Source organism: Gopherus flavomarginatus, chromosome 5 (assembly GCF_025201925.1).
Source record: "Gopherus flavomarginatus isolate rGopFla2 chromosome 5, rGopFla2.mat.asm, whole genome shotgun sequence".
NCBI classification, from domain to species: domain Eukaryota; kingdom Metazoa; phylum Chordata; order Testudines; family Testudinidae; genus Gopherus; species Gopherus flavomarginatus.
Genome location: NC_066621.1, coordinates 18,869,111 through 18,895,173, shown reverse-complemented (window position 1 = coordinate 18,895,173; position 26,063 = coordinate 18,869,111). Strand labels below are relative to the sequence as shown.

The following is a 26,063-nucleotide window of genomic DNA, read 5'->3' as shown; positions in this document are numbered from 1 at the left end:
TCTGCACCCACTGATTTCTCCCCTTCCCACCAAGTGTCAGATCTCTGGCACATTTGTCTCTCTTACCAAGTGTCAGTTCATTCCTCAGACAGCAAATCTCTCTCTGTATAGCTCAATATAAATACACTGTCATTAGGATTCCAGAGCAGCCCTCTCCTGGCAGCTGTCTGCCCCTGAAATGCTCTTGCCTGGACAAATGAGCTCGCTTGACCCCTACCTGTCCCTGGCTTAGACGGGAATTAATTCACTTGGCCTGTGGGGAGCTCTGGCAGGCAGAGGGGAAGCGAAGGCTTTAATCATAGGGTGACCAGATGTTGCAGTTTTATAGGGACAGTCCCGATATTTGGGGCTTTTTCTTATAGAGATGTCTATTACTCCCAACTTCCTGTCCTGATTTTTCACCCATGCTATCCGGTCACCCTACTTTAATCACCTTGGCGAGGGTGGCAGCCAGCGTCCCAGAGACCTGCTCTCGTTAGAGGGTTATCCAGGGTGAGAGCTGCTGTCAGATGAGTTGAATGCAGCAGTTGGACGGAGGCTGGAGCCAAGATGCAGGGGGAGGTGGATTTAATTAGCCAAACTTTGTGTTTGTTTTATGCTCCAGCACAGGGGGGACCGGCTGCACTGTGTCACCTATGTGTGGTGGAGTCGCTGCAGCAGCTCGAGGTGGGGAGAGAGCCGGCAGGGGAGGGGTTTGCAGGCAGGTCCCTGCTGCAGGTGGCTCTGGTGCCAGACTGCACAAATCCACCATCATCATTAGTCTTGTTTACCTTCTCTTGTATGCAGGTCCTTTTCCTGCATCCATGTCCCCTTGCACCATATCCTTCCTCCTTGTCTGTGCTTTCCAGTTTGTTGCACCGGGGGGAGGACTTTCATAGGCACAGCTGGGAGTTAGGCACCAAATTCCCATTGGTTTCCCATGGGAGTTGGGTTCTGTCATGAGGGGAGGGGGATTGTCTGTTAAGGGAGATGAGCTTAGCCCCTTGTGGCTTATTATCTGCCTCCCTGGTGATGGGTCAGGGGGCTCGGGATCAGGTGAGAGCCTACAGATCATCTGGAAAGGGGCCAGGTGGCAGGACCTGGTTTGTCTGTCTAATGACTTATATGGGATTGTTTTAGTTTGGAGAAATAAACTCCTCCCTAAAGGCAGGGACTGAGATTCTGCCGCTGGTGGGAGCTTTCTTCCCTGTCCTGGCCGATGAGTGCGCCCCACCAGCTGGCGTGCTCTGAACTGCCCTTTGGGCCTTCTGAAAACATCTCCCCTCAAGAGCCTGTGAGCTGCGTGGGGTGGGCTCAGTCCCACTCCTACCAAGCTTTGGGTGCTGTCACCTCCACTAGAAGAGGGCTGTTGCAGGGCACTTCTAAGGCTTAAATTCAGGGACTCGAAAAGGTCATCAGGTTTGAAATACTAAGACTCATCAATTCGCGTGCCGGCGGGGCTGATGGAGCTTTTCGCATGTTCAGAGCAGATAAACTCAGGAGTTAGCTGTCTCTTTAAACCAAGCTTCTCTCCATTTGGCTTGGTGATAGGCATCATGGTGCCATCTCTCAGTGTCTGGTGTTTGCCCACGTGGCCTTGGCTGGTATTTGAGATGATGTGGCCTAGTGGTTAGAGCAGGGACTGGGTGGCAGGACTCTTGAGTTCCAGTCCCGGCTTCAACAGTGACTTGCTGCATGACCTTGGGCAACTCGCTTAATCTGTCCGGAAAAGGGTGGGGAGGTATCATGATACCTTGCTCCCCTAACGATTAGATGGGATAGAACCCGGTGCTTCCCTCTCATTCTAGGGTCCCCTCATCAGGGCTTTGCTTCTCCCAGGCTCAAGGGATCTCAAAACATGCTTAACAAAGCAAGGGTGTGAACCAGCCTGGACGTTGCTTAATCCACTTCCGCCTTGAGCACCAAAAGTTAGAGTTGGCTATTGATTCATATTAATGGCATGGGTCATCACACCTCCCAGCCCCCAGGGAAATCTGGTTTGTTACCTGATACCTCAGTGAGGGTGGCAGGATACAGTCTATCCTTTCATCACCTTTCATTTAAACAGGGCAAATAACATGGTGACGGAGGGCTTGGTGGGTTTCATCCTGTCCATCCCATTCTTAAGCTGGTCTTGTCTATCTGAAATGCTAGGAGACAGACAGAAGAACCTATCAGGTTCCATTAGCCTAGGATATGGCTCTGTCCACTCCCGGATGTTTCTACCACTTCCCCTGCAGAGATGGTTCCATGTTACGAACTCTTCCCAATATAACTCAGAAGCGGCTTCTGTATTTCCTCACATGTATAGAATTGAACAGAAATAAACGTTCATGGTTTTTTGGGTTGGTTATTTTTTTTTGTTCACTTTTTTCTCCTCCTAAGTCCTGAAATTTCATTGAAACATCAAAATCCTGCCCCGCGATCTAGAACTGGTCAAATTTACAGATTGAATCCAAATTTTGTTTGGGTAGAATATTGAAATTTTGACCCCCAAAGCCCTTGGTTGAAAGTTGGATAATTTTGACCATAAGAGAATGGGGTAGAGCTGAAGTTGCAGAAGCCACCTTGTCTGCTCTTGTCCCTTCTTGTTGTCTTTTGCTTTTCATCACTGTCGATGGATTTGGTGCGTTCAGCATAGCAGTCTTGTAAGGAACGCCCTGCGGCAGTTGGTAGTGTCGGTAGCGATAGTCTCTGGTGAAGCTAAGCTCCTGGGTGAATGGCTTTGTACAGGTTGGACCTCCTAGTGCTGGTTTCTCCTTTCTTTACTCTTCTGCGTTACCTTTTAGGTGTTGAGAAGCCAAATGAGATGCCCCCAGTGATGCTGGCAGCACTCCCTTCCCTGAGCGACTTTCCTTTGATGGCACCTTGAGATGCTCTCCCTGAGCCCCTGTGGCCAACAGAACAACGCTGGACCATGAAGTCCCCCAATGCTGTGATCTGCAGGGAGAAGCCGGCTCTGAGCGTTTACCCTTATGGCTCTGAACAGGATGGCTGGGAAGAGGCCAGGGATGAGGACGTGAACTCAGCCCAGATCAACTGCACCATAAGCCACCTGGAGCAAGCTGGTAAGGGAGAATGGATGTTGGTCCAAGAAGCTGAAACCTATTACTGTAGGCACTAGACATGGGCACAGCTGTTAGATCCTCTAGCATCACCCCTCTCCAGCCCAAGGCTGTTCCCTAGAGACTATTCTCCAGGTCTCCATCCAGGCCAGGTGTTAGATATCCCTAGAAACAGCTTCCCTTGGTTCTGGTCATTTGGCTTCCAGCCAACCAGATCTCAAGCCAAAAGCAGCTAGTGATTTTTGGGTTTCCGGCTTGAGACGCCTTAAATGTGTCTGATTTCCAGAGGACAGGTGCTCAGTGCTTCTCCAGGGATTCTAATGCAACCTCAGTCATGCTCTGAGAACTGCACACACACAACTTCTCAGTAGCCTCAGCAGACAGATCACTGACTGGCTGGGTTACGGAGACCTGAATTCCCGTCTCCTCCTTAGACGCTTTCCTCCGGGTCAGAAAACACGGGCTGGGCAGCATGGCCTCACCCTGGGTTAAACAGGGGCCATCAGTCTCTGGGGCTGTCAGTCTGGCAACTCATTACTCTCACTAAATCCCAACGCGTCAGTTCACACCGGCGGGGATAGACCTCTAGAGCCGTCTTTGCTGCTGGAGAAATCTGCACCAGGGGATGGGGAAATGGGCCTGAGTTATTTGAATCTTGTGATGGCCCTGGCCCTAGGGGTCAGGGCCCCACTGCCCTCAGAGCCCTGAAGAGCTCTCAGACTATAGACAACATGTGGAGAAAGCAAACAGCTGGGGGGAACACGAGGAAGCAATGAGGCGATACTGGTCAGCATGAAAACATCAGTCACAGCACACCAGCTGCCTACCCATTGGCCTTCTACCTCTGCCCCTTCTATTCCCTTGTCCCCCAGCTCCCCCAGAAATCTCTTGCCTGGGACAGCCAGCATGCTCCTTCCACCTTGGCTCTTCCCCTCTCTGTGTCCCCCAGGGCCAGCTTTGTTGGGTGAAATGCTAGGGCTGACTTGCATGTGACGGTGCTTTCTCTCTTGGGCAGGTTGGTACTGGGGTCCCCTCACAGCAGCAGAGGCCAGACGCGTTCTCTGCCTTGCCCTGGAAGGCTCCTTCTTGATGCGTGACAGTTCCAGCCCACACAACCTGCTCACCCTGTCAGTCAAAACCTCTGTTGGGCCCACTCACATCCGGATCTGCTACAGCGCCGGCCGCTTCAGCTTCGACTCGTCTGTCCTGGCCAAGCCCAAGCTCCAGAGCTTCAAGGACGCCATGGCCTTGGTCCAGTTCTACTCCCTGACCTCGCTGAAGCAAGTCGAGCGGCTGGGGCTGTCGGAGCAGGAAACCACGTCCGTGTCCAAGGATCCGGCCATCCACCTGAAACTGATCAAGCCCCTGTATGTCTCTGTGCCAACTTTGCAGCACTTGTGCAGGCTCATCATCAACGGGAGCACCCGGCAGGTCTCGGCCTTGCCCTTGCCTGTCAGGCTCAAGGACTACCTGCTGAAGTACCCATATGTGCTCTGAGAGACCCCCCCCCCACACACACACCTTGCTCACCTTTCCATCCTACCCTGGCAAAACATGGTGCTCTCCCCACAACCCACTCTGCTCCGGCACCAGCACTGATGGACTCCGAAGGGTCCCTGGCGTTGCTCAGCTGGAGTGCTGCAGTGTGTGGCCTCGGGGTCAGGTACAAGTGCGAAAGGCAGGGATCTCCGGAGCTCAGATGGAAGCAGGCCGGGGGCAGAAAGCATATTTTGGGTTTTTTTCAGGCTCTGTCGTCCCTAGCTAGGGATGCTAATAAAAAATTCATTGTACTGTTTTTGTTCTCCCATTGCTACATCTGTGCATTGACTTCGGCTTGCTTCACTGCTTGCTTCACCTGGGCAGGGCTTCCATTCTGGCTGTTAGTGGGAGAGGGTGGGTTGCTTTGAGTAAGATTTGATGGTGTTTCTTTAATATAACTAAGTCCTGATATGCATCGGGGGCTGTGGTTTTTTTTTCTCCAGAAGCGACTGATGATTTTTTAGGGCCCAACTTGAGACACTGTAAAGGGGCCCGATAGAGGGTGGGTGCCTGGTGCTGCCTGGAAATCAGGCCCCTTTTAAGATGTCTCCAGTTGTACACCCAGAATCACTGGTCACTATGGGAAAATCTTGACCTCGGTTTCCCTAGGGCGGGACTAGATCTCCAGGCATCTCTATGGTGGAAGCGGCTCGGGCTAAAACACACTGAAGCTCGTCCTATGATGCTCTTTACACCCCAACAGTTGCTCCACTGGGAGTTTAAAAAGCTGACCTAGGACAGGATTGTTTGGCTGGCTTCTCCGGACATGCCCGAGTGAAACAGGCAGACTCTTTTCTCTAGCAGCATGTGGTTCTTTGTTCCAGTGTTTTCCAAGTTGCATGAGGCCCAAGTAAAACCAAGCTCAACTGCTGCTGCTGCAGCTAACACAGGCTCCCATTCCCAGAAGCAGTTCTTGGTCTGTCCACAGTGTACAGCCAGATGTATACTGGTGCATCCGGGGAAAATCTTCCCCACTCCCATAAGGCCTTAGCTGTTCCTACCACAAGGAGGCTGGTGGGTGGCTTCTCCCCCACATGGTGCAATGTCCTTGGGAGGTAGGAGGACTAGTTCACCCTGTTCCACAGACCCCATCAGCTCCTTCTCTGCAAGTCCTATGTTACAACCCTGATAGTTTTGAATCTCTGCTTCGAAACACGACTGAGCCGTGATTCCTATTCATGTGGGAGTGGTGGGGGGGTGGGGTGTATTACTCCCGCTGTGTGTGGAATCTACCATGTTCCCAAGGCAGGATGAAATTCACCCCCATGCAGAGGACCAGCACACAGGCTAAGTGCTCATGTATCCTGAAAGGGCTGAAGTTCCAGGTCAGTAACCTCTAGGTCCAGATGTGTGCGCATAAGCACTGCATTTGGGGTAAGCGTCCGTGCGTTTTCACAGCTGGGTAGTTCTATTAAAAAAAGCAATTTGGGAGCAGTAGCTTAGATGGTCCCTACTGCAACCCTGCTGCCTTTCTCAGCTGGGGCTAGGGACAGCGTCTATAAAGCACCAAACATTCTCCTGTTTCCTTTTAATCAAACCAACGGTGTGAACATGGATTCACAACCTCGTGGGGCTTGGCTGGTGCATGTGTGTCTGTCCAAGCCTAGCCCGTGTGGGGTTTTAATAGCCTTTCCCCATGCCAACCCTGAACCTCTGCAGGAGGGTTAGAGCCTCTCGCCGGCTTTTCTAGGAAAGCGTGATAACAGGCACATCTACTTATCGTTCTGCCAGCGAGAGAGAGGGAGAGCAAATATGTTAGCCCAGTGCAGTTCTTGGAAGCTGATGCATTTCACTTGAATCTGTGCAGGGAGGATGAGCCGCCCTTTGGAATTGCCTGCCGTGGGTTTGCAGTTGCTGCATGTCAGGAGCAGCTTGGTGCCTGGTTTATTCTTTCCTCTTTCGGAGCTCAGATTTTGGATTGGCTTCCCACGGAGCTGCTGAAAGACTTGAATGAGGGGCCGCCCATGGCCATCATGCTCTCCCTTTCTGAGGGAGGCAGGTCGGTTTATTCCTCATCTTATGTCGGTGCCCCAGCAGCGCTAAATTCTTCAGGGCAGGGGACGGTTGTTTTGTTTTGTGGTTTGTACAGCACCAAGCACAATCAGGCTCTGCTCTGGGGGGAGGGATAGCTCAGTGGTTTGAGCATTGGCCTGCTAAACCCAGGGTTGTGAGTTCAGTCCTTGAAGGGGCCATTTAGGGATCTGGGGCAAAAATCTGTCTGGGGATTGGTCCTGCTTCAAGCAGGGGGTTGGCCTAGATGACCTCCTGAGGTTCCTTCCAACCCTGATATTCTATGACTGGAACTTCTGGGTGCAAACTTGTCATAAATAATAATGGTACTTAGGAGGAAACCTTGTTCCTCAAGCCTGTGCACTTAGTACCATGGGGAAAGGCAGAGGCTGGAGCCAGGAGAGCTGGGGTCTGTTCCCAGCTCTGCCACAGACTCCCTGTGTGACCTTGGGCAAATCACTTAAACCCAGGTGTGCCCCTCTGCTTTCATGAGGGGACTGAATTCCAGCCTGTCTCTTCTGGGAAGAGTAGAGAATGGGAGGAGAGGCTGGGTCCAGTGTCCTGGGACTGCATACAAGCTCCTCAGCCAGGCCTCTGTAGGTGACTGGTTCCCTGGGTGATGCAGGGAGAGAGAGCCAGGGGATGAACCTGGCATGGTCCCCTGGCTCACCCCGAGGGTTTCCATTTGGAAATCCAAGCAGGAGTGACTTGGCAGCTGGGGGAGTAGGTCCAATGCTGAGGTTTATTTAGTTTGCTGCCAGTTTGTCTGTTTTTAACCGTGTGATCTCCAAGCTGTGGAGGATTTCAAATAAAATGCAAACACCCCCCTGCCCCCATCTTGGAGCCAGGAGTTCAGGCTGCCTGGGGGCGTGGGCTGGGGCCCTCACAGGGTAGAGCTCATACCTAAGGCTACTGGTTATGGATGCACTACTTGCACAGCAACTGAGATGCTTCTAACACAGATTACAGCCCCCTAGGCACAAAAGGAGGGGAAATTCTGCCCTGCTACCCCCATACAGCTCCACTGAAAGGGACTCTGAGACAGGACAGCTGGGTGCCCTTCCCAGCTCCACCATAGACATTCTGCAAAGAGGGAGGAGCTCTGCAAAGGGGGAGGAGCTCTTCGGGTCACCTTGGCTCATGCAGGATGGCTGTGGGGGGAGGGCATCAGAAGGTTAGTGGCTGAAGAGGGTTGGGAAGCTGAGTTCTAGTCCCACCTCTGCTAGGGCCTTGCCGTGCGGCCTTGCATAAGTCACTCAGGGCGAAGTTTTCGGAGATGGCAGCTGATTCTGGGTGCCTTGGCCCCTGGGAGCCCGCCCTGAGCTGAACTGCCACGAGGTCAGTGAGAGTCAATGGGAATTGCAGCTGCCCAAAGCCTCTGGAAGATAGGGCCTGAGGGGCCACCTACGCAGGGCACCCGAAATCAGGGGCGCATTCTGAAAGGGTTAGCCTGACCCTCTGTGCCTCAGTTTCCCCATCTGTAAAATGGGGGTGATAGTGGCCTCCCTGCCAGGGTGTGGGCAAGCCCAGCATGCTAACGTTTGCTCAGGGGCTCTGTGCCCTAGAAATCACTATAAATAGCGTAGGCAGGCAGGCATAGCAGAGGAGTTAATTTCTTACAGTGTCAGTTGAACGGAGACGGGTAGTCGGCGCTGGGTGCGCTGATATCTGCAGCCTCCTCCAGCGCACTCCCTGGCTTCTCCCAGGACCGTCCTGCAACCTGGGCCTTTCAATCTTTTTCAGCTCGCTCCCCCAAGCCCAACTACCCGCCTTCTCCCACTGCAGCCGCGGGCTTGCTGTAGCAGGGTTGCTGCCTGGCCCCCATTCTCATCGCAGGGTGGTAGCGATTCTCCTCCAGGCCAGCTCGGTAATTCCTCACTGGGCACAGGACGGGCGCTTGTCTGGTCTCCCCAGTGCCCTGCTATTTCTTTGCAAAGACCTCCCTGCTTTGAAATGCCTGCATCCTTTGGGGAGGGCTGGGTTCTCTCCTCCCTGGCCTTTCCCTCGAAAGCAGCCTGCGCGGCTCCCAGCATGCCCGCTGGCTTTCTGAGAATGGGATGCTGAGAGGCTTGTCAGCTCCCCCGGCCCCACCCACGTCGGCTGCAACAGCAGCCGCAGCCCCCTCGCCTTTTGCTGGATGGATCCATTTCTCATTTGACCCAGTTAGCGGTGCCATCTGGTGCTTCCCCGCACGCAGAGGATTACGCAGCAGCCAGCAGGAGGGAAGGGTACTGGCGCAAAGAGGCTCGCCCTCCTCCCCCCTCTAAGCCGAGGTGGGGGTTGGGTGCAGCGGGGAGGATCCAGGTTTGGGCTTCCCTAGCCACAAGCGAGAAGGCGAAGATAATCAGCTGGCATGTTTTGTGCATCTCCGCAGCGCAGAGGGCTACCCAAGCTCTGCCAGGCGAGCTGTAGAGAAACCCTGTGCCCTTCCCACCCGGCATTCATTACCCAAGCTCGGCCCCCACCCTGGGAGCTCGGGGATATCAGTTCCGCTAGCTCGGTTTTACAGGGGAAACTGAGGCACGGAGAGGTTGGTTTGTTTTAAGTGTCCTGCCCCAGATCAGGGAGTGAGCCACTGAGTCCACTAGCCAACAATTCCTCCCTACAGAGAGCTTGACTCACTACTTCAGCACAGCCACTAGTGTGGAAGGCAGCAGCTGTTTGACAGAGCATAGCAACCGTGCAGAACAGGACAGGAAGTGGAGAATGCCAGAGCCAGTGAAACGGCAGGGGGATTTTAAGAAGGCAGAAGAGATGCACTGTCAGGACGCTTCGGCTCTTGCAAACAGTGCCGTTGCATTATGAATGCTCCCAGGCGAGCAGGGGCTTGGGTTTCTGTCTCCTTTGAAAGGTGGCACCTGGTAACAGAGTGGCGCTCCCTAATGACACGCACTGGGACCCTGGAGACGCGCTAGAGCTGCGTGAATTGGGGGGAGATACTCTCCGCGCGCGGTTCTGCTTGAATGCCAATGCACTTTGGCGTTTGTCCGCCTTTGTGATTCTTTTTTCGTGTCCTTCAGTGCTTAAGCTTTACTCGCGCGTGTGCAAGGAGATGACCCGTCTGGACCTGTGTTTAAGGCACTGCACTCAGGAGACTCTTGATACTGACACTGCCACCGACTTTCTGGGTGACCTTGGGCACCTCACTTTCTCTCTGTGTCTACAATAGGAGTAATGCTTCCTTTCTCCCTCCCTTCGTTTTAGGGGCAGAGATTCTCTCTTAGTATCTGTTTGCACATGACCGGCCACCGCCAATACCAAGTGTGAGCCGGCGTGACTTTGTGAACCCACGAGGGGGAGGAAACTTGTGGACCTCCCCTGCTGGACTTTATCCCCTGAGCCCTGAACCCACCAAACCGAACTCCACCATGTGAGGGTCATCCTATCCCCATTACCCAGCCCGCTTATCTTTACCCATGACTGTCTGTAACCTGTATGTATGAGTGATGTACCCCCACTGCTTCCTGGGTGTATCTTGATCTCACCCACCTTACACCCCGCATTGGGAACATGGCAGACGGTATATGCTATGTGCCGTTCAATACCAAACTGCTAGCATCCCCCTATACTCTGCATGCTACCCCCGATGATCAGTAACTGACTTTTCAAACTCTCTGTATCGTTTATTTTTAAACATTTTCTAATAAACTTTTAAATCTGTTTGTACAACACCTAGCACAGTACAGCCCTGATCTAAGTTCTAGGGTGGTAAGACAATGAATAATAATAAGATGCTCACAAAAGATGGATATACAGCTTGAATATTTGCCAGAGGCGCATTGTAGATTCACTTGTAACATTTGCCGCTTATGTGCTGTTGGTCAGTTACATAAATCATCCGCTCCAGGAATGGAAACAGTGCCCCGTGTCATTCCGATCACTAACCAATGCAGTGTCAGGTGTGACTCTCTGCAGCAAGGCATCTGTGAGCAACAGGCAGTCCAAGTCCGAGTCCTTGAAGAAATTTGCAAATCACGGCGGTTAGCTAATGAATTTGAGACTCTGATGGACAACGGGCCAGGGCATTTAGCCAAAGTTTCTGATTAAATAATTCATTCTGACTTGTTTGCCGTAATTGCCAACACCACCTCGGGCAGCACCTGAGCTTCCCCTGGAGGGCATCTGACTGCAGCCTTGGCCCACCCTTGTGAAATCAAACAAGACTGGAGCCTGCGATGGAGCTAGCTGAGATCTCTCCAGCTAGTCTTGTCCATTTCCCCCTTGGTTTCCCGTGACTCTGCAGGAGTCGGGGGAAGGTTGCAAGGTTGGGTGCGTGTTAAGGAACGCAACAGTTTGCAAGAACCATGCAAACTCGGCAGCTGCTGGTAGAAGCAGCCAGTCTCTGCAACATGCCCTGAAGACAGCTGGAGGGAGGGCGTGAGGACTGATGCAGGGTGCGATTTGTGTTGCAGGGACAGTTTCCAGTAATGTTCAGAGCATCTCAACAGCTCGTCCAGCCTGCTCCCCTGTCCCTAGCAGCTGCATCTCCCAGATATTTCAAAGGAAGGTGTGTGTGTGTGGGGGGGAAATAAACACCAGGCACCAGACCAGTGGTCCAATATACTGTATCCCAAAGGGAACCCTGACCCCAGCTGGACAACGGAAGGTCTGGTCATCTTGGCCACGGTGCCTGCAGATGCTGTTGTTATTCTAGTGCTGTTCATTCAGGCTAGTGGGAAGTGACTGAAAGGCACTAGCCAATCTGAATGGTAGCAGGGCAAGGGAGAGTCAGGCTCCTTCTGCCTTATTCTTTTGTATTGTCCTAAACCATTTGCTTCTCTCATACCCTGCAGCAGTGAGTTCCCTAGGCTAATGATGCGGTGTCTGAAATAGCTATATGTAAGCTTGGAAGGATTAGATTTTATTGATCAGTGTTGGTAAAGATTGATTTCACCCCCCACACACAAACCCACGAAACAATATTTTCATCCACCATAATCACAATGTACAGAGAGGCAAAGTAAGAAAAATGCTGCTCGGGAATTTAGTAGGGATTGATGTCAGGATATTCACTTGGTATATTTTGACCTGTGATGTTGATAATTTGTGCTTTAATTGTTATAAAGCTTTAACTTTGACTCACAGTGCCCATTGTCATTAAATAAATATTGCCTCTCCCCCATAATTTCATGTAACTGTGAAAATGTAAATTGATAAGAAAATGCTTTAAAATAAACATCCATTGTATCTGTCAAAATTATAAGAAAATAAAAATCTAATTCTGCCAAGCCTAGGTATATGGTCCTTTTAGGTTCCTTTCCTAGCTGTTGCTGTTTTCACATATAATGATAATTCTCTTCTTACTCTTAAACCCTCCTCCTCCTCCTCCATAACAGTGTCAGCATTTTCCACTTCCGCATCTTAAGTTTGACACTGAATTTGGGTCCATGCATGTATTTAAATGTTAGTTATCATCCCATCCACACACATCAGGCCTGACAAAGCATGCGCCTCATTAATCTGTGGCGTTCCATGGGACTGGATTTATGCCCGCTGAGGGTCTGGCCTGGCGAATGAGAGAGGATCAAAAGAGCTCAGAAGAACAGAGACCCCTGCCGGTATGGACAGGTTTAAGCCACGGGAGCGTAGGTTGTGGAGCATGCAGACTTTTCAAAGAGCCTGGGCCTCAGGCTGAGTTCCCCATAGGTTGCACGCAGCCCTGTGTGGCTGTCTTGAGCTCATAAGCCCTGCTTGTGTGTGCTTGTGGGGATTGGTCCTGCTTTGAGCAGGAGGTTGGACTAGATGACCTCCTGAGGTCTCTTCCAACCCTGATAGTCTATGGTGGGTGCGTGCTCCTCCATTTGAACCTGCTCGAGAAGACACATGGCATTTCCATTCAGAGCTATTGGTGCTGTGTTTGCCTTCATGACATGCACGTTCAGGTCAGAGTAATCAACTGACACGGTCCTGTCTACACTGTAATCTCTGTCTAGACTCTATAACACGGTAGTCCTCCCACATGGATAAACTTGGTTTGCTCTGCAGAGTAGATAGGACTGCGACAGACTCTCGGACCATGCAACCACCTTGGACACCCCAAAGCAAGGGAGGTATCATCCCCATTTAACACATAGGGAAACTGAGGCACAGTGATGTCGTGTCACACAGGCAGTCACTGGCAGAGCTGGGGAGGTGGAACCCAGGTGCCCTAACTTTAACCCACTTCTCCTGTGCATTAACCTCGAGACCATTCCACAATTGGTCTTCATGTTTCTGTAGCGAGGAGGCTTAGAGGTGGGCACAGAGCACCGAGGTGATATGTGCTACAGGGCTTTGGAGGCATGATACATGGAACTCATGGACTATTGGACCATATGTGGCATGGGGCCTTAGAGACCATTTGTTAGGACACAGGATGGGACCTCTGAGCCTGCTGGGGGTACCCTACTGCCCTGTGGCCTTTGCCAGTTGGCTGAGGATGGGGTGGAAGACCTGCAGTTGAGGGACATTTAAAACTTCTCTATTATGTCTGCCCTGAAATCTTTGTTGGATTCTACCCATCCTTCCCACAAATAGGAAAGTTCAGCTCCTCCCAGAAGATCCCTGGTTTTCTCCTCCTTGTGGCCATGGAGGTATCTCAGATGCCTTCCAGCTATTGCAGGGTGAGTTATCTCCCCTCATCCCTCCTGTGGAGCAGTCTCAGGATGCTGACCAGAGCTGGGTGGCAGTGGGGCGCCAGTGGACCCGCAGCAGTGTCTGAGCCTGAGTGCAGAAGCAAGGGTGTGGGAGCAAGACTTATGGACGTCTGCGGTGCAACCATCAGTGCCGCTGCCTACAGCCTACATGGCCCTGGGTTCATGAGGTGGTGGATGGGACCTTTGGCCCGGGCTAGGCAGCAGCAGCCCTGGTGGAATGAGGGGCCCTGCCCTGGAGAAGCCTGAACGGCACAGTGTGCCAAACAGCACCCTCAATGCCCCAAGCCATGGCGGCAGGGCCAGCTGGCTGCTGCCAGGGCCCTGGGCAGAGAGTGCCTGTCCCACTGCCATAGCTACATGCTGCCCCTTCTCCCCATGGTAAGACCCCCCAACACTCCCAAAGATGCAGCTGGCCTCAGGGAGGACAGCACCCCTGCAGATGGGGTGCTCCCAGCTGGTGTGACCCTGACAGCACCTCCCAGGGGGCTGCCCCACTGCAGGGCTACTGGGGTAACAGCCCCCCACCCGCTCCTTCATCCTTTCCCTTCCGCCCCTGCCCCCGCCCCAGCTCCCTCCGCCCCAGCTGGCCGGCTAGCCCTGGCCACGGATGCGAGCAACTGCTGCCCCCTGCCGGCTCTCCGCTGCACCAGCAGCCCCCGCCTGGCCGGGCCGGCACCGGCTCCGCCCCCTGCCCGGCACCGGCTGAGGCCCCGCCCCGCCGCAGCCGGCTGTCAGTCACGCGCCTCTGGGCCCTTCCGGATGGGTGGGGCAAGGAGGGGGTGCGCTGTGCCGGGGGCAGGTAAGGGGCCGGCGCTGCCCGGAGCTCGTGGCATGCAAAGGTGGGGGCGGGAGGGGGGATGCAGCAGGGCAAAAGGAGGGGACGGGGGGGGGGAGCAAATGGCGAGCCGGCAGCTTTGGGGAGGGGGGATGCAGCAGGGCAAAGGGAGGGTCTGCGGTGGCGGCAAAGGGAGAGGGGGTGCAGCGGGGAAAGGGGGTGCAGCGGGGTAAGGGGAGAGGGGGCGGGGGATACAGTGGGGTAAAGGGAGAGAGGGCCGGGGGTGCAGCAGGGTAAAGGGCGAGAGGGCTGGGGTGCAGGGGGGAAAAGGGGGGTGGGGGGTGCAGCGGGGTAAGGGGAGAGGGGGTGGGGGTGTAGCGGGGTAAAGGGAGAGGGGGTGCTGTGCAGCAGGGAGAGGGGTGGGGTGGGGTGCAGCAGGGTAAAGAACTAGTGGAAGCTGGCAGGTGAGGTACTGGAAAGGGAAGGGTAGCCAGACTAGGGGAAGTCAGGAGTCTCTCTGGGGCCTGCAGCAGGACTGCAGGGGGATGGGTTAGGGGAAAGCATAGCAAGCAAAGCCCAGCAAGCTGCAGGGATTGTAGGCTAGCCTGCAGGGTTTTCTTGCAGGGCTTGAGTTTGAGCCTGTGCTTGTCCTTCCTTAGGACCTAGCTGTAGGGCTTTGCAAAGCCTCCCGAGAGGGTGATGAACACGTCTTGGGAGTGACGCCTCACCAGCAGCAGCCATTGCACACACTGCCTAAGTGCTGTGGAGTTTTTGGTGGTGAGCAGAGCCATGCACTAACGATGGGGGACCTGGGACGGGGTGTTATGTGTACGGGGATGGAGAACACTGCGGGTAAAGGGGGACGCTGCCAGTAGGTTAAAAACAATAAGTGCCTCTAGCAATAACCCTATAGATAACAAAGTGCTAATTTCTCATTATGCTTGCACGCCCTGATCCTGCAATGGGCTCCCTGCAGGCAGATCCCTGCTATAGGGGGTCAGTAGGCCGATAACCTATGCTGAACCTGTTGCAGGATTTTAGAGCCTTATTCATTGCATTTCTTTTCTGCTTGGACAATGCAGGCTGACTTCTATGAGTCTGGTGCGTACATAAGATAGATGTTACAATTCTATTTTTTTTTTTTTTTTTTGGCCTTTGAGCGCAAGGAGACTCCATGCCTGTCTGCTACGGTGTCCGTTCCAGATGGGCTTTAAGGACGAGTCTGAGTGCTGTCCCTCATGCAGACTTTACATTTGTTCTTTCTTTGTTGGGCTTTCCCACCCCGAATCCAAAATAAGCCTTCAAGGTTTGTGAGCCATCTGTGATCTGTCTGGAGGATACAGACAGAACCACAGAAATGTAGGGATGGAAAGGCCCTCAAGAGGCTTCCTGTTCCATTCCCCCACGCTGGGGCAGGGATAAGTGAATCATGGATACCAGGATTAATGATGCCATGGCCTAGACTAATGCTGTGGGGTTTGGGCTGCCGGTGGGGAATGTTTGCATCCAAGCACGACAGTATTTCTTAGGACCATTCTGCCTCCTTTCCCCCAAATCTGGCTCTCGACTGGCTGCCAGCATCCCTTCAAAGGAGGAGAGACCTGATGGTGGATCGGAAGCTCTTTGGGTCACAGATCATTTTTGTTGATGTGTAACACCTAACACAATGGGCTTGAGGGCCATCACGAGGTGCGACGGTAATACAAACAGTAAACAGTGGTGGGGCCTGGGATGAGTCCTGCACAGGACTCTGTCAAGCTGCTCCTTGTGGCTGTGGGTCTTTGGGTAATTCCCTGTAGCAGATAAAGGCCCATTGTGCTCATCTGAGATGCATCCTTCTGGCTAAGGGCTTCCAGGGCGTTTCCTGACTCCAGAAAGCTCGGGGGTCTGCTCCTGAGCCAAGATCTAGCCTTTGCTGTTGATTTCAATGTGTGTCTTAATCCATCTCAAGAGAGTTTTTGTATGTGCTGTGTATTGCAAACTCGTGCTCTGAGATACTTGTCTACGGCAGAGATTCTTTCATGGATTAAGCTGCTGGGGGAGGTCTCTGCGCCAGTGTCACGGAGGAGAGATTTGAGACAGAGCTGGGCTGTTTTTTCTCATATCCCCAAATGGCGCAATGTTAATTATTATTCGTGTTACCGCTGCACCCAAGGCTTATTGTGCTACGGGCCGTGAGCCGTCTCTGAAGCGACGTCCTCATCTGGGCGTTTCTGTGGCAGCAATGTGGCCGTGAAGATGTGTTGGCATTTCCTTGAGCCTAGTGCTCTTATTGGTGTCAGGCTAATGTCTAGGGTTCCAGTTGAGATCAGGGCCCCAGTGTACTAGGAGCTGTATGTGCATGTAGTGAGGAACAATGGTTACAATCTAAATCGGTGAGACAGACAAAAGGGAGGAGAAACAAAGCATTACCATCCCCATCTTATAGGTGGGGAATGGAGGCAAAAAGAGGGTGACTTGCCCAAGGTCATACAGGAGTCAGTGGCAAAACAGGGAACTGAATCCAGGTCCCGAAGGCCAGTGCCTAAACCACAGGCCCGTCTCTCTCTCTAGTAGATGCAACAACACGACAGGGCAGTGGCGAGGTGTGTGGGCTTTAATCCCTGCCCAGGTTGCAGGCAGGTATTACCTAGCACTGCAGGAGGCTGTGTCCTTCTCTGGCACCTTTCATCTCAGTGCCTCACAAACATTACCAAGATGTCTGCCTCATGCCCGGGGACTTAGGAGGGTGAAGGGAAGCGCATCATCCCTGTTTTAACAGATGGGGGAACAGAGAGAGGGGACTGGCCCACATTTGCACTGGGGCCATGACTCTGTCTTGGGCAAATCGCTTCCCTCTTTTTTTGTGCTTCTGTTTTTCCCCATCTGTCAAAAATGGGGGTGAAGTTATTGATGCAGAGTGTTTTGGGCTCTGTGGCTGGGCCGCGCTGTCTGAGTGCAGTGATGCGATGGAAAGCAGATGCTCAGCGAGTGCCTAGTAGATGCACTCAGGCTTGTTTTTAAATGCGCAGTTTCCCTATGCAGCATGGGTAGCTTTTTAAAGTATCCCCCTCCTGAGTGCATTACCCATTATTCATGCTCATAGGTTTAAACGTTAAGGATCCGATCCCTTACCTGTTACGCCTTCCCTTGACCCTAATGGGCATTGGGTGGGGCCTGAAGCAGCCTGCTAGGCTACATACCAATGGCTTGAATATGTTTCCTCGGCTTGAATCGGATGTCACAGTCAGTCTCATGACTCACGTTATACGCCATGGTACCAATTTGAGGGCTTCACATCCTTTCAACCCCCCCCCCCCGGCTGGAATTTGGCAGCTGAATGGAAGAAACTGATTTGAATCTTAAACTTAAATCTTAAATCTACGATCTTGTTCTGATTGTTTGTTTACGGCCAAGAGGGTTAGCCAAGACGTTGTCTTCCTGATGAAGATCGGAGCCACCCCTCTGTCTCCCCTCGAGCAGTTGCTTCCGATGCAATGAGTAACACGACTACTCCCACCTCCGCCGGGACCTCCAGCGACTCCTTAGTAGGGTACGTCCTGGTGCCCTTCTTCCTCATCACCGTCATCGGCATCGTTGTGGTGGTGGTAAGAGACTTGTTTTTGTTTGGGAGCCCCCATGGTGCGATCCTCTACGTCGCTGGTTCAAATCCAGGCATTGACCAAAAGTTGTAACTGCCTCGGTGGCTGCTGGTCCCAGTGCAGATCACTTTGGGAGCTCTGGCAGCGACCAAGGGCTGAATGGGCCCCATGGAGACCACACGTCTCTCTCGCCCCTAGACGTGGTCCCTCCATGTTGGGGCTGACCTATGCAGGTGTGTGTTGAGCTGGAGTTGCCGCTGCCTGGGCTGTCCCTGCTCTGTGGCTGGAAGATGTCAGTCCACCCGAGGGGTGGCCATGTGAGGCCTTTCCCCAGCACTGACGTCCCCAAAGAGTTGGGGAGAGTGCGATCCGGGAGGGTGCGGTTCTCTGCTGGCCTGGCAGAATCTGCACTGTTGGGACAGTGCCTGGTGGCTTCTTGTCTCTGACCTTTGGCTGATTGCACTCCTGCTGGGAGGGCACTGAGCATTTAACTACGACCACAGAAGTGCCTCAACTCTCTTTCTCAGTTGCTAGAGGCCTCCACAAACACCTGGCTACATCTGGCTCCTGAGAGCCGGGCTGGCCCAGGCAGCTTGCTCAGTCAAAGAGCTCAGATCTAAAACCAAACCCGAGAGACTCTCGTGCCCCAAACAGTTTTGTTCGAATCAAGGAGGGGAGACCTGCGGTGGGGTTGCATGTGAAGGGAGGATTCATTGTAAGTGGGCAATGATGGGCCAAAGCCCATCCCTGGGGTGGTGTCTTGTAGACTATAAATGGGGTGAGGGGATTGGATGACCTTTTAAAATTTTTTAAAGGAAGTGTGCTCTAACTTGATCACAAGGCATGGATTCAATGCAGGAATCATTGGGTGAGGTTCTCTGGCCTGTTCTGTGCAGGAGGTCCTAGAGAGCAGATGGTTCTAATGGTCCTTCCTGGCCTATGGTGATGGGGTACAGAGCCTTTCGTCTCTGCCAGCTGGATGGGTACTGCTTGCAGGCCACCCAGCAGCTGTCTGTGAAATGAATGGATTTATCCGCTTCCTGCTGAATGTGTGTCCGGATCACAAATCAGATGCCAGCGCTGGCAGCTTGATGGCAGTGGTATGGACTGAGCTTCTTTGGAACAGGCTCTTCCCAGGTGGCCAACTCCTGGCCAACAGCTAGGGCCAGTGTCTCCAAAGAGCTCAGCCTCCAGCATGTGGAGCTGTCCTAAAAATCTGGCGTCAGGTGTCTGGAGATCTCTGGCCAGGCCCATTGACAGGGGATGCTATGGGGGGAAAGATAGTCCTGCCGCCATCCAAATGGAAGTCTCCAGGTCTGGCCAGCCCCTTTCATTAGCGCCAAACTCACTTTAAATATAATAACGCCAACCCATGTGCTGTGTGGTTGCTCACTACATGCTTTTTTCCCCCTCATTGCAGATGATGTACATTCAGAAGAAGAGGAGGTAAGTGGCTAAGTCTGGGGGATGCTGGTATGTTAGGGAGAGGAAGTCTGTTTGTTTTTGCTTGGCTGGAGAAGAGGGGTGGTCATACGGCATCTGCAGCACTGGCCTAGTTGGAGATGACAGAGTAGATCCAGACTCACTTGGGGGAGCCACGGGGGCCTTTGTGTGTCTGGGAGAGAACTCACTGGCTGTACTCACTCAGTCCCTTTAGATTTAGGGCCTTCCCCTTAGATCAGGAATGGTGCTAAGGGAAGGGAGGGTGTGCAGTGAGAATTAACCTCTGTCCCCTGGGTCTGTCCTCGTCCACCTTCTGTGGCAATGAACACCTTCCACCTGACTTGGATTCTCGGCTCTGCGATGCCAGATCCTTTGTGTGCAGCTGTGACCTGTGGTGGCAATAGCTGTGGGCTCAAATGCTGCAGTCCTTGCACGAACCAAACTCCCATTGACTCATCGTTGTGCTCGGTCCCAGTGTGCTAGGCACTCCGCTGCCCCGAGGAGCTTAGACCTGAGTGTAAGAGGAGCCAGCAGGTGGATTGAACAAAGATGGAGGAGGAGTGCAAGATGGTAGCCTTGAATGAGGAAGGAGTGCTAGCTTTGGCCCATGGGCTCTAGACCTGGGGTGAGATTTTCAAAGCTGTTCAGACATTCAAATTAAGGCAAGGAATGTGTTTGCATCCCCTAGGCAGCTCTGGAAATCTCAGCCCCCGTGACAGTCCCTCCCTCTCTGCTGGCCATGTGATCCTATTGTCAGCGTCACCCTTGGGTCATTGGCGGGGCTGCGGGTTCCCAGAGCAGCATCACAGTCCCGTCTCTGCGTGTGTCAGGTTTGACAGGTTACGTCACCACCTTTTACCGATGTACAGCTACGACCCCGCAGAGGACCTGCACGAGGCTGAACAGGAGCTGCTGGGGGATCCAGACGACACCAAGGTGAGCTGCTCAGGTCCAGAGGCCACGCGCGAGGGCAGCTGTGGGTGGGCGGCATGAGTGGGCATGATGCCACTTGGAGCCGGTCATCTCAGGCGCTGGTCAAGTTTGGTTTTGGGGTAACATGCTTGCCGGAGAGGAACGTGGGGAGGCACTTTATCGAGCATCCAGGCTGCTCCGGCCAATGTTACTCATCCTAAATTATCTGCTGTAGATCTGCCCAGGAGAGCACTGTGCATTCAGCAGTCTTGTACAAGAGACACGGAGGATGGGGTCTGAGCACAGGACCAGGATCAGTACTTGAGTGGCTAGTTATGTGGGCAAGTAACAACCTTTCGGTGCCACTGTTGGCCTGTAATCACAGGGTGATTCAGGTTTCTGTATAGTCTCCCAGGGAGTTTGCTCCTGGAGGTGAAGTCCTAAGGGCTGTTGTAAATGCTACATTTAAAAGGTCACTATCAACTTGGCAAACCACATTTTTGGTCTGGAAACTTTGTATCTAGTATTGTTAATGGTAACGGTGAAGATCACTATCACCAGCGTGTTAGGAGCACAAGTTGAGGGTTGTGGTGGAGAATCAGCTCGACATGAGTGACGCTGTGGCCAAAAGAGCTAATGCGATCTTGGGATGCAGAAATGGGAATTTTGAGTAGGAGCAGAGAGGTTGTTTTACCTCTGCATTTGGCACTGGTGCGACCGCTGCTGGAATCCTGTGTCCAGCTCTGGTGCCCACAATTCAAGAAGGATGTTGATCAATTGGAGAGGGTGCAGACGGCCATGAGAATGATCAAAGGATTAGAAAACATGCGTTATAGTCATAGGCTCAAGAAGCTCAGTCTATTTAGTTCAACAAAGAGAAGGTCAAGGAATCACTGACTTGATTACAGTCTATAAGTACCTACAGGAGGAACAAATAGTTAGCAATGAGCTCTTCACTCTAGCAGATAAAGGTTTAACACGATCCAAGGGCTGGAAGTTGACACGAGACAAATTCAGACTGGAAATAAGGTGTAAATTTTTAACCGTGAGAATAATTAACCAGTGGAACAATTTCCCAAGGGTCATGGGGGATTCTCCAGCACTGATCATTTTTCAGTGAAGCCGGGATGTTTTTCTACATGATCTGCTCTAGGAATTATTCTGGGGAAGTTCTCTGGCCTGTGTTACACAGGAGGCGATAATCATCATGGCCTCTTTTTGCATTGGAATCTATGAATATATGAAATGAATAGTCCTTTCTCTGGCAGCTCATTCTGTGTAGTCAGTTCAAAGGATTTCCTTGCTATTGTCAGGCTTCAGTCTTGCAAATGTTTTACCACGTAACTCACTGGGTCTATTCCCAGGTATAGTTACCTTTGTGTTTGCAGCATTGGTATTTCCTCTGCTGAAAAGAGCCCTAAAGTTTAACGAGAAAGCAGAAAAACCTTGTCATTTGCTTTTGAAAGGGGCTCCGTCAGAAACAGGATTTTTTTTTTAAATGGACCAAGTGCCAAAAAACAAAGAGAAATTCACAGTGACTGTTTTCCTTTAAATATCTCTGTTGTTACTCCACAGGAACCATTGAATAGAAATGGAGGAATATTTTAAAAAAATCTGGCATCAGAAAAAAAATACTAAGAAATACCCACTTGCCTCTCAAAAATGTGGTTTTGAAAACTTCATCTGCTGTAACTAGAGCTTTGACCCGTAATACTTCAATTACCAGGATCAGTAAAAATCTGTACAAGATTTTCCCCCTTCCTCATATTGATCATCCTGTCCTTTAAAATATGCCTGTAGTGACCTGACTCCTGGGTGAAAGGAGGCTGCAGAGCTGAGGGAATAAGGCATTGAATTGTGGGTCAGGAAAGTTGAGTTCTGTTCTCAGCTCTGTAACTGACCTGCCTGGGTGTCCTTCGCTTCACTTTGTTTCCCCATCTGTGAAAGAATTAAGCATTATGCACTTGAAATATGTAGAACATTCTGAATTCGTAACTATTTAATGAAAAGCTCTCCAGAATAAAGTGGGCATATATTGTTAAAAATCACATCTTAAATTAAATGAATAATACTGTAGATTACAAAAACTGTACAAAAGTTCAGATCTGACTTTCCACCATTTGTACTGCTTTGCATTTCATTCCACCTGGATGATGAAAACAGGTCAGTTTCCCATTGTAGTTCTCATGTGTTAGCCCAAGGCTGCAGTGTTTGGGTTGCAAATACAGCAGGGGAATTTTTAACTTTAATTATATTGAATTTTTTAAAAAAAAACTCTGACTTTCACAAAACCTAAATGTGGGGCCTCAAGCTCTAATTTAAAGGGTGTGATGGACGGGGAGTTGAGAAGAGGCCAAGCGCTGTAGATAAACACCATCGGACATGTGGAAATTAGGTCAGTGACTCAGGCTGAGTGTGGCATGGCTGATTGCTGGGGCCGTGTTAGCGCTGAGATGATCACCGACAAAGCTGCGTGATCTTGTTCAGGCCAGTGGTCCTAGGCCTGAACCTAATGCACTAGATCAGAACTAGAGGGAAATTTAGATCAAAAGGGTTTAATCCTTGCCTGTTTCTACTCGCCTTCTTAGTAAGTCAGTCAGTCTACACTAAAACATTGTCAAACCCGCTATGTCGCTAAGGGCTGTGGCAAATCCACGCGCTGTGTGACGCAGTTAAGCTGATCTATCTCCTGGTGTACGCAGCACTAGGTGGACGGAAGAATTCTACACTGGGGTTTAGGTCAGCTTAATTATGCTCACGCCTCTGAGTGATGTAACTAGATTGACCTAACTTCATAATGTAAACCAGCCTATAGCACTTTTCTGAGCTAGATTGCTGATTCAGATCCCACCTGGTTCAGCAGCAAGCTGTGCATTTGCTCTCTGGAAGCACTATGGTGCCCCCTTGTGAAATGAAGTGGTTTAGACTCAGTTCCATTTCAAGTGGGCTAGTACACATGCTGCACAAACTTGTGCTGAAAGTGGTGCTAATTTGGGGCAAGCAGACTCTGCAGAGGCCATGATTTGACTGGCTCAGAGAGACTGAATCCTTTGGCCAGGGGAAGGTGCTGGGGACATTTCCCCTGCACTTGCCCATGTTCTGCCTGTTCTGGGCACAAACCGAAGGGTTGGGTCTGCAGGATTGTGTAGGTTTTCCAGGGTGGTGGAAACGAATTCATGAAAACTGGTTTGGGCAGGCAACGGGGCCTGTGGTATTGGGCTTCAACTGAACTTTAATGCATGTTCCATGAGAGAAACTGACCACTCCTGCTGATCTGGCTTCTCCAGCATCTCAAGAGCTGCCTCTTATTACATGCAGTTGAGGAATGCTGTTTGCCGCTATCTCCTTGCTTGCCAGACAGCATCCAGAGTTTCTCCTCTGTGGCTGTGGACTGATGCATGGGATTTCCAGTGCATCAGCTCATTTTCAGGTCATGACGTGGGGGCGGGGAGGGAAGGAAAACCAGCCCCTCATGATGCAGACTGCGTTTGTTTCTTTTCACCGCCTCAGTGGACACTGGGAATTCCCGAGTTCTAATCCTGACACCTTCCACGCCTCTGGCAAATCGCTTAATCTCTGTGCCTTGGTTTCCTTATCTGACCGAGAGGTAAACCCTGACCTTGCTTTTGTGTCCACAGGAGGTTGAAAGGGTGTGGGGGGGTGCCTGGCACTTTGAAGGCAAATAAGCATGTATTGTTTGTTGCAGGTGATGCGAGGCTGGGGTGGATACCAGCCCCATCGGACTCTGCTCATGGACATGAAAGCGTAACGCAGCTCGGCAACCAGTGTCCAGGCGATGTACTAACCACCTCCACCCCTCTCCCTTCTTGTGGATTTCTGTGCTAACGTCAAGTCCTCCCACATGGAGTTAATTGTTTAAAGCTCCACCCTCCATTTTGCTCGACTTCTGTCCCCCTCCTCCCGTTCTGCCCTTTACAAGGTACGGCGGGTGTGTGTAGTCCTTGCTGGCTTTAGCTTCCGAGCGCTGTCAGCCCGTGCTGCCCCTGAGTGTTCCCGCCGGCGAAGCACTGAAGGCATGGGCTGGGTCTTGGGTTTGCACGTTTTGACCAGGAACAGCTCTTTCCTCCTCTTGGTTGCAGATATAAAGCCCTCTGAGCCTTTTCACGTGGGCCCAGAAGAGAGGCTGTTGATCCTGAGAGTGTGTTGGTGAAACTCCATCGCTGGGTGGCTCAGAGACTCAGCCCCAGGAAACCCAGTTTATCGCAGCCTCCCCTTCGGTATAAGCCATTTAAAACCAACGCAGTTGTGGTATTGCAGATGCATCTGCTGACTGCACAGAGAACAAACCTCCTGCCATGCTGCCTATCTATCGAAGCATATGCTGAGCGTGTTACTTTGCATGGGGCAGTCCCATGCACAAATCTGATTACTGTATCTCTTGCTCGCTCTGTATGGGGTCCTAGTTTAATGGAGCCTTTGCTGCGATCTTGAAATAGCTGACAGCAAGCATGTTTCCTTCAGCCCTGCAAAAGGCCATTCAGATGGGTGCATTTGAAACAGTCCTGTGATTCCAGTCACCCCAGGACAGAGATGGGTTCAATTTGGCTATGCAGTAAAACCAGGGTGAGTTTAGCAGAGCAAAACTGTCTGTCTTTGCATTCAGCCAAGAGGCCTTATGTATTTGCCAAGAAGGAGAAGTCTTCCTGGCACAAAAGCTACTGGATAGTAAAACAACCAAACTCTGTAATAGTTCAGCAAGGTGGATCTTTCTACATGGATAATTTTTGTATTCAATAGTAGCTTATCTCTATATTTTGTAAATAAAAAGGCACCGTGAATGTGAGTGTGTCTGGCAAGATCTCTTTTTTTTTTTTTTTTTTTTTTTTTTGTAATCTGCAGTTCCTGTCTTTCCGCTTAGAGCAGTCAAAACCCATGTGAAGTCCAGCTTGTGTTGTGTTAACCCTTTGTCAACTGCAGAGCTGGGCCTGGGATGTCCTGACTGAAAAGGTACTGTGTCCTCCGAGCAGAACAGAAACCTCACCACCACTTGCCTTGTAGTCAGGTCCACTGATCTCTCCAGACTATGGCATGGAGTGTGTGTGGGGGAAGGCTGAGCCTTGGCTCAGTCATGTCTGCTTGCTCTTTAGAGAATCCCTTATGTCCAGGACTCTCCTCACACTCCACTATCCCTGCACTGAATGCAGTAGAGACGGGTGCTGATGCTGAGTGCTTCATGCAAGCAGATTGCATGTGGTTGTGACCCAGTGAGAAATCATCTTCTACACCAGGAGCTCCTGGAGTAAAAAGGCTGTTTTTGTTTGCCTCCTTCCAACTGGGTGACAGGGAGCTTAGGGGGAAAAAAAATAATCTACATGGCATAGCTCTTGACAGCTAAAACCAATTGTGGTTACAATGATGCTGAAGTTACAGGCATACATTAGTCATTCAAATGCATGGTAACCATTCCAGAACATTAATTAAAAAAAATCCCTTAAATGTTAGAAAGCCAGAAAATGCAGAGTTAGGGCTGCACACTCAACTAAAGTGCCAATATCACCTTAACTCTGACCCTTTAGATGCCTCCTCACCATCTTGTTTGAAAACTGGCTTCGCGGTTTGTTCCGGTCGATAGGTGTCTATGAAGATGCTGCCTTGTTCCTACAGTAGCCTTTGCTGTTTTCACGGCGGTTTTCTGTCGTGATTAGTGCCTGTGAGGCCTGTCTGGAGACACGATAGCAACAGGGGTGCCATATGGAACTGTAGTGCTCAATCCTGTGAAAGTGCTGAGCACCTGGGAAGAGATTTCAGCCCCTGGCAGGATCGGGCTCTCATGGAGGAATGGGGGATGATAACGTAGCAAAATCGGTTTATAGGGCATATGTAACATGAGTGTGCGTGCTTCGGGTGACCATAACGAAATGTGGACAGCAGCCCATGAGCTAAGCAGTTGAGAGGAGCACACAGCATTTGTAGCCATTGACCAAATGTAACTTGTAAGGGCGGCAAGTTTCTAACCTTCTATGCAGCTCTGTGTGTGCAGACTTGCAGTTCTTTACTCGCTGAGGTGCTCGCGCTGTGTTGATGGGCATGAATGAAAATCTAGATGATGGGTGTGGTTTTGGGTTCCTTGCTGGAGAAGGGCAGCTTTTACTCTGCAACGTCT

The 26,063-nt window shown here is 51.5% G+C and overlaps 2 protein-coding genes across 8 annotated transcripts in view; both read left to right on the top strand.

The window, feature by feature from the left end:
- The window catches only part of NUDT3 (nudix hydrolase 3), a 57,893-nt gene extending 53,057 nt beyond the window's left edge, over positions 1-4,836 (top strand). For all 7 annotated transcript variants that reach the window (XM_050953104.1, XM_050953107.1, XM_050953106.1 and 4 more), the window contains exons 2-3: positions 2,769-3,047; positions 4,060-4,836. In XM_050953104.1, the coding sequence (XP_050809061.1) occupies positions 2,897-3,047; positions 4,060-4,541 (633 nt within the window). In that variant the 5' untranslated portion in view covers positions 2,769-2,896 and the 3' untranslated portion in view covers positions 4,542-4,836. The remainder of the gene's footprint in view (positions 1-2,768; positions 3,048-4,059) is intronic.
- Positions 4,837-14,631: 9,795 nt separating this feature from the next.
- SMIM29 (small integral membrane protein 29) lies at positions 14,632-24,743 on the top strand. The gene is made up of 5 exons (XM_050953132.1): positions 14,632-14,780; positions 17,400-17,590; positions 19,005-19,030; positions 19,858-19,963; positions 23,646-24,743. The coding sequence occupies exons 2-5, from the start codon at positions 17,480-17,482 to the stop codon at positions 23,706-23,708; spliced, it is 306 nt and encodes a 101-aa protein (XP_050809089.1). The 5' UTR covers positions 14,632-14,780; positions 17,400-17,479; the 3' UTR covers positions 23,709-24,743.
- The last annotated feature ends 1,320 nt before the right edge of the window (positions 24,744-26,063 follow it).

Bases quoted from the DNA above. Each gene is read 5' to 3' on its own strand.
- SMIM29 (XM_050953132.1), top strand. From the start codon at position 17,480: ATGAGTAACACGACTACTCCCACCTCCGCCGGGACCTCCAGCGACTCC. The intron at 17,591-19,004 runs GTAAGAGACTTG...CCCTCATTGCAG, and splicing joins TCGGCATCGTTGTGGTGGTG to ATGATGTACATTCAGAAGAA. The intron at 19,964-23,645 runs GTGAGCTGCTCA...TGTTTGTTGCAG, and splicing joins GGGATCCAGACGACACCAAG to GTGATGCGAGGCTGGGGTGG.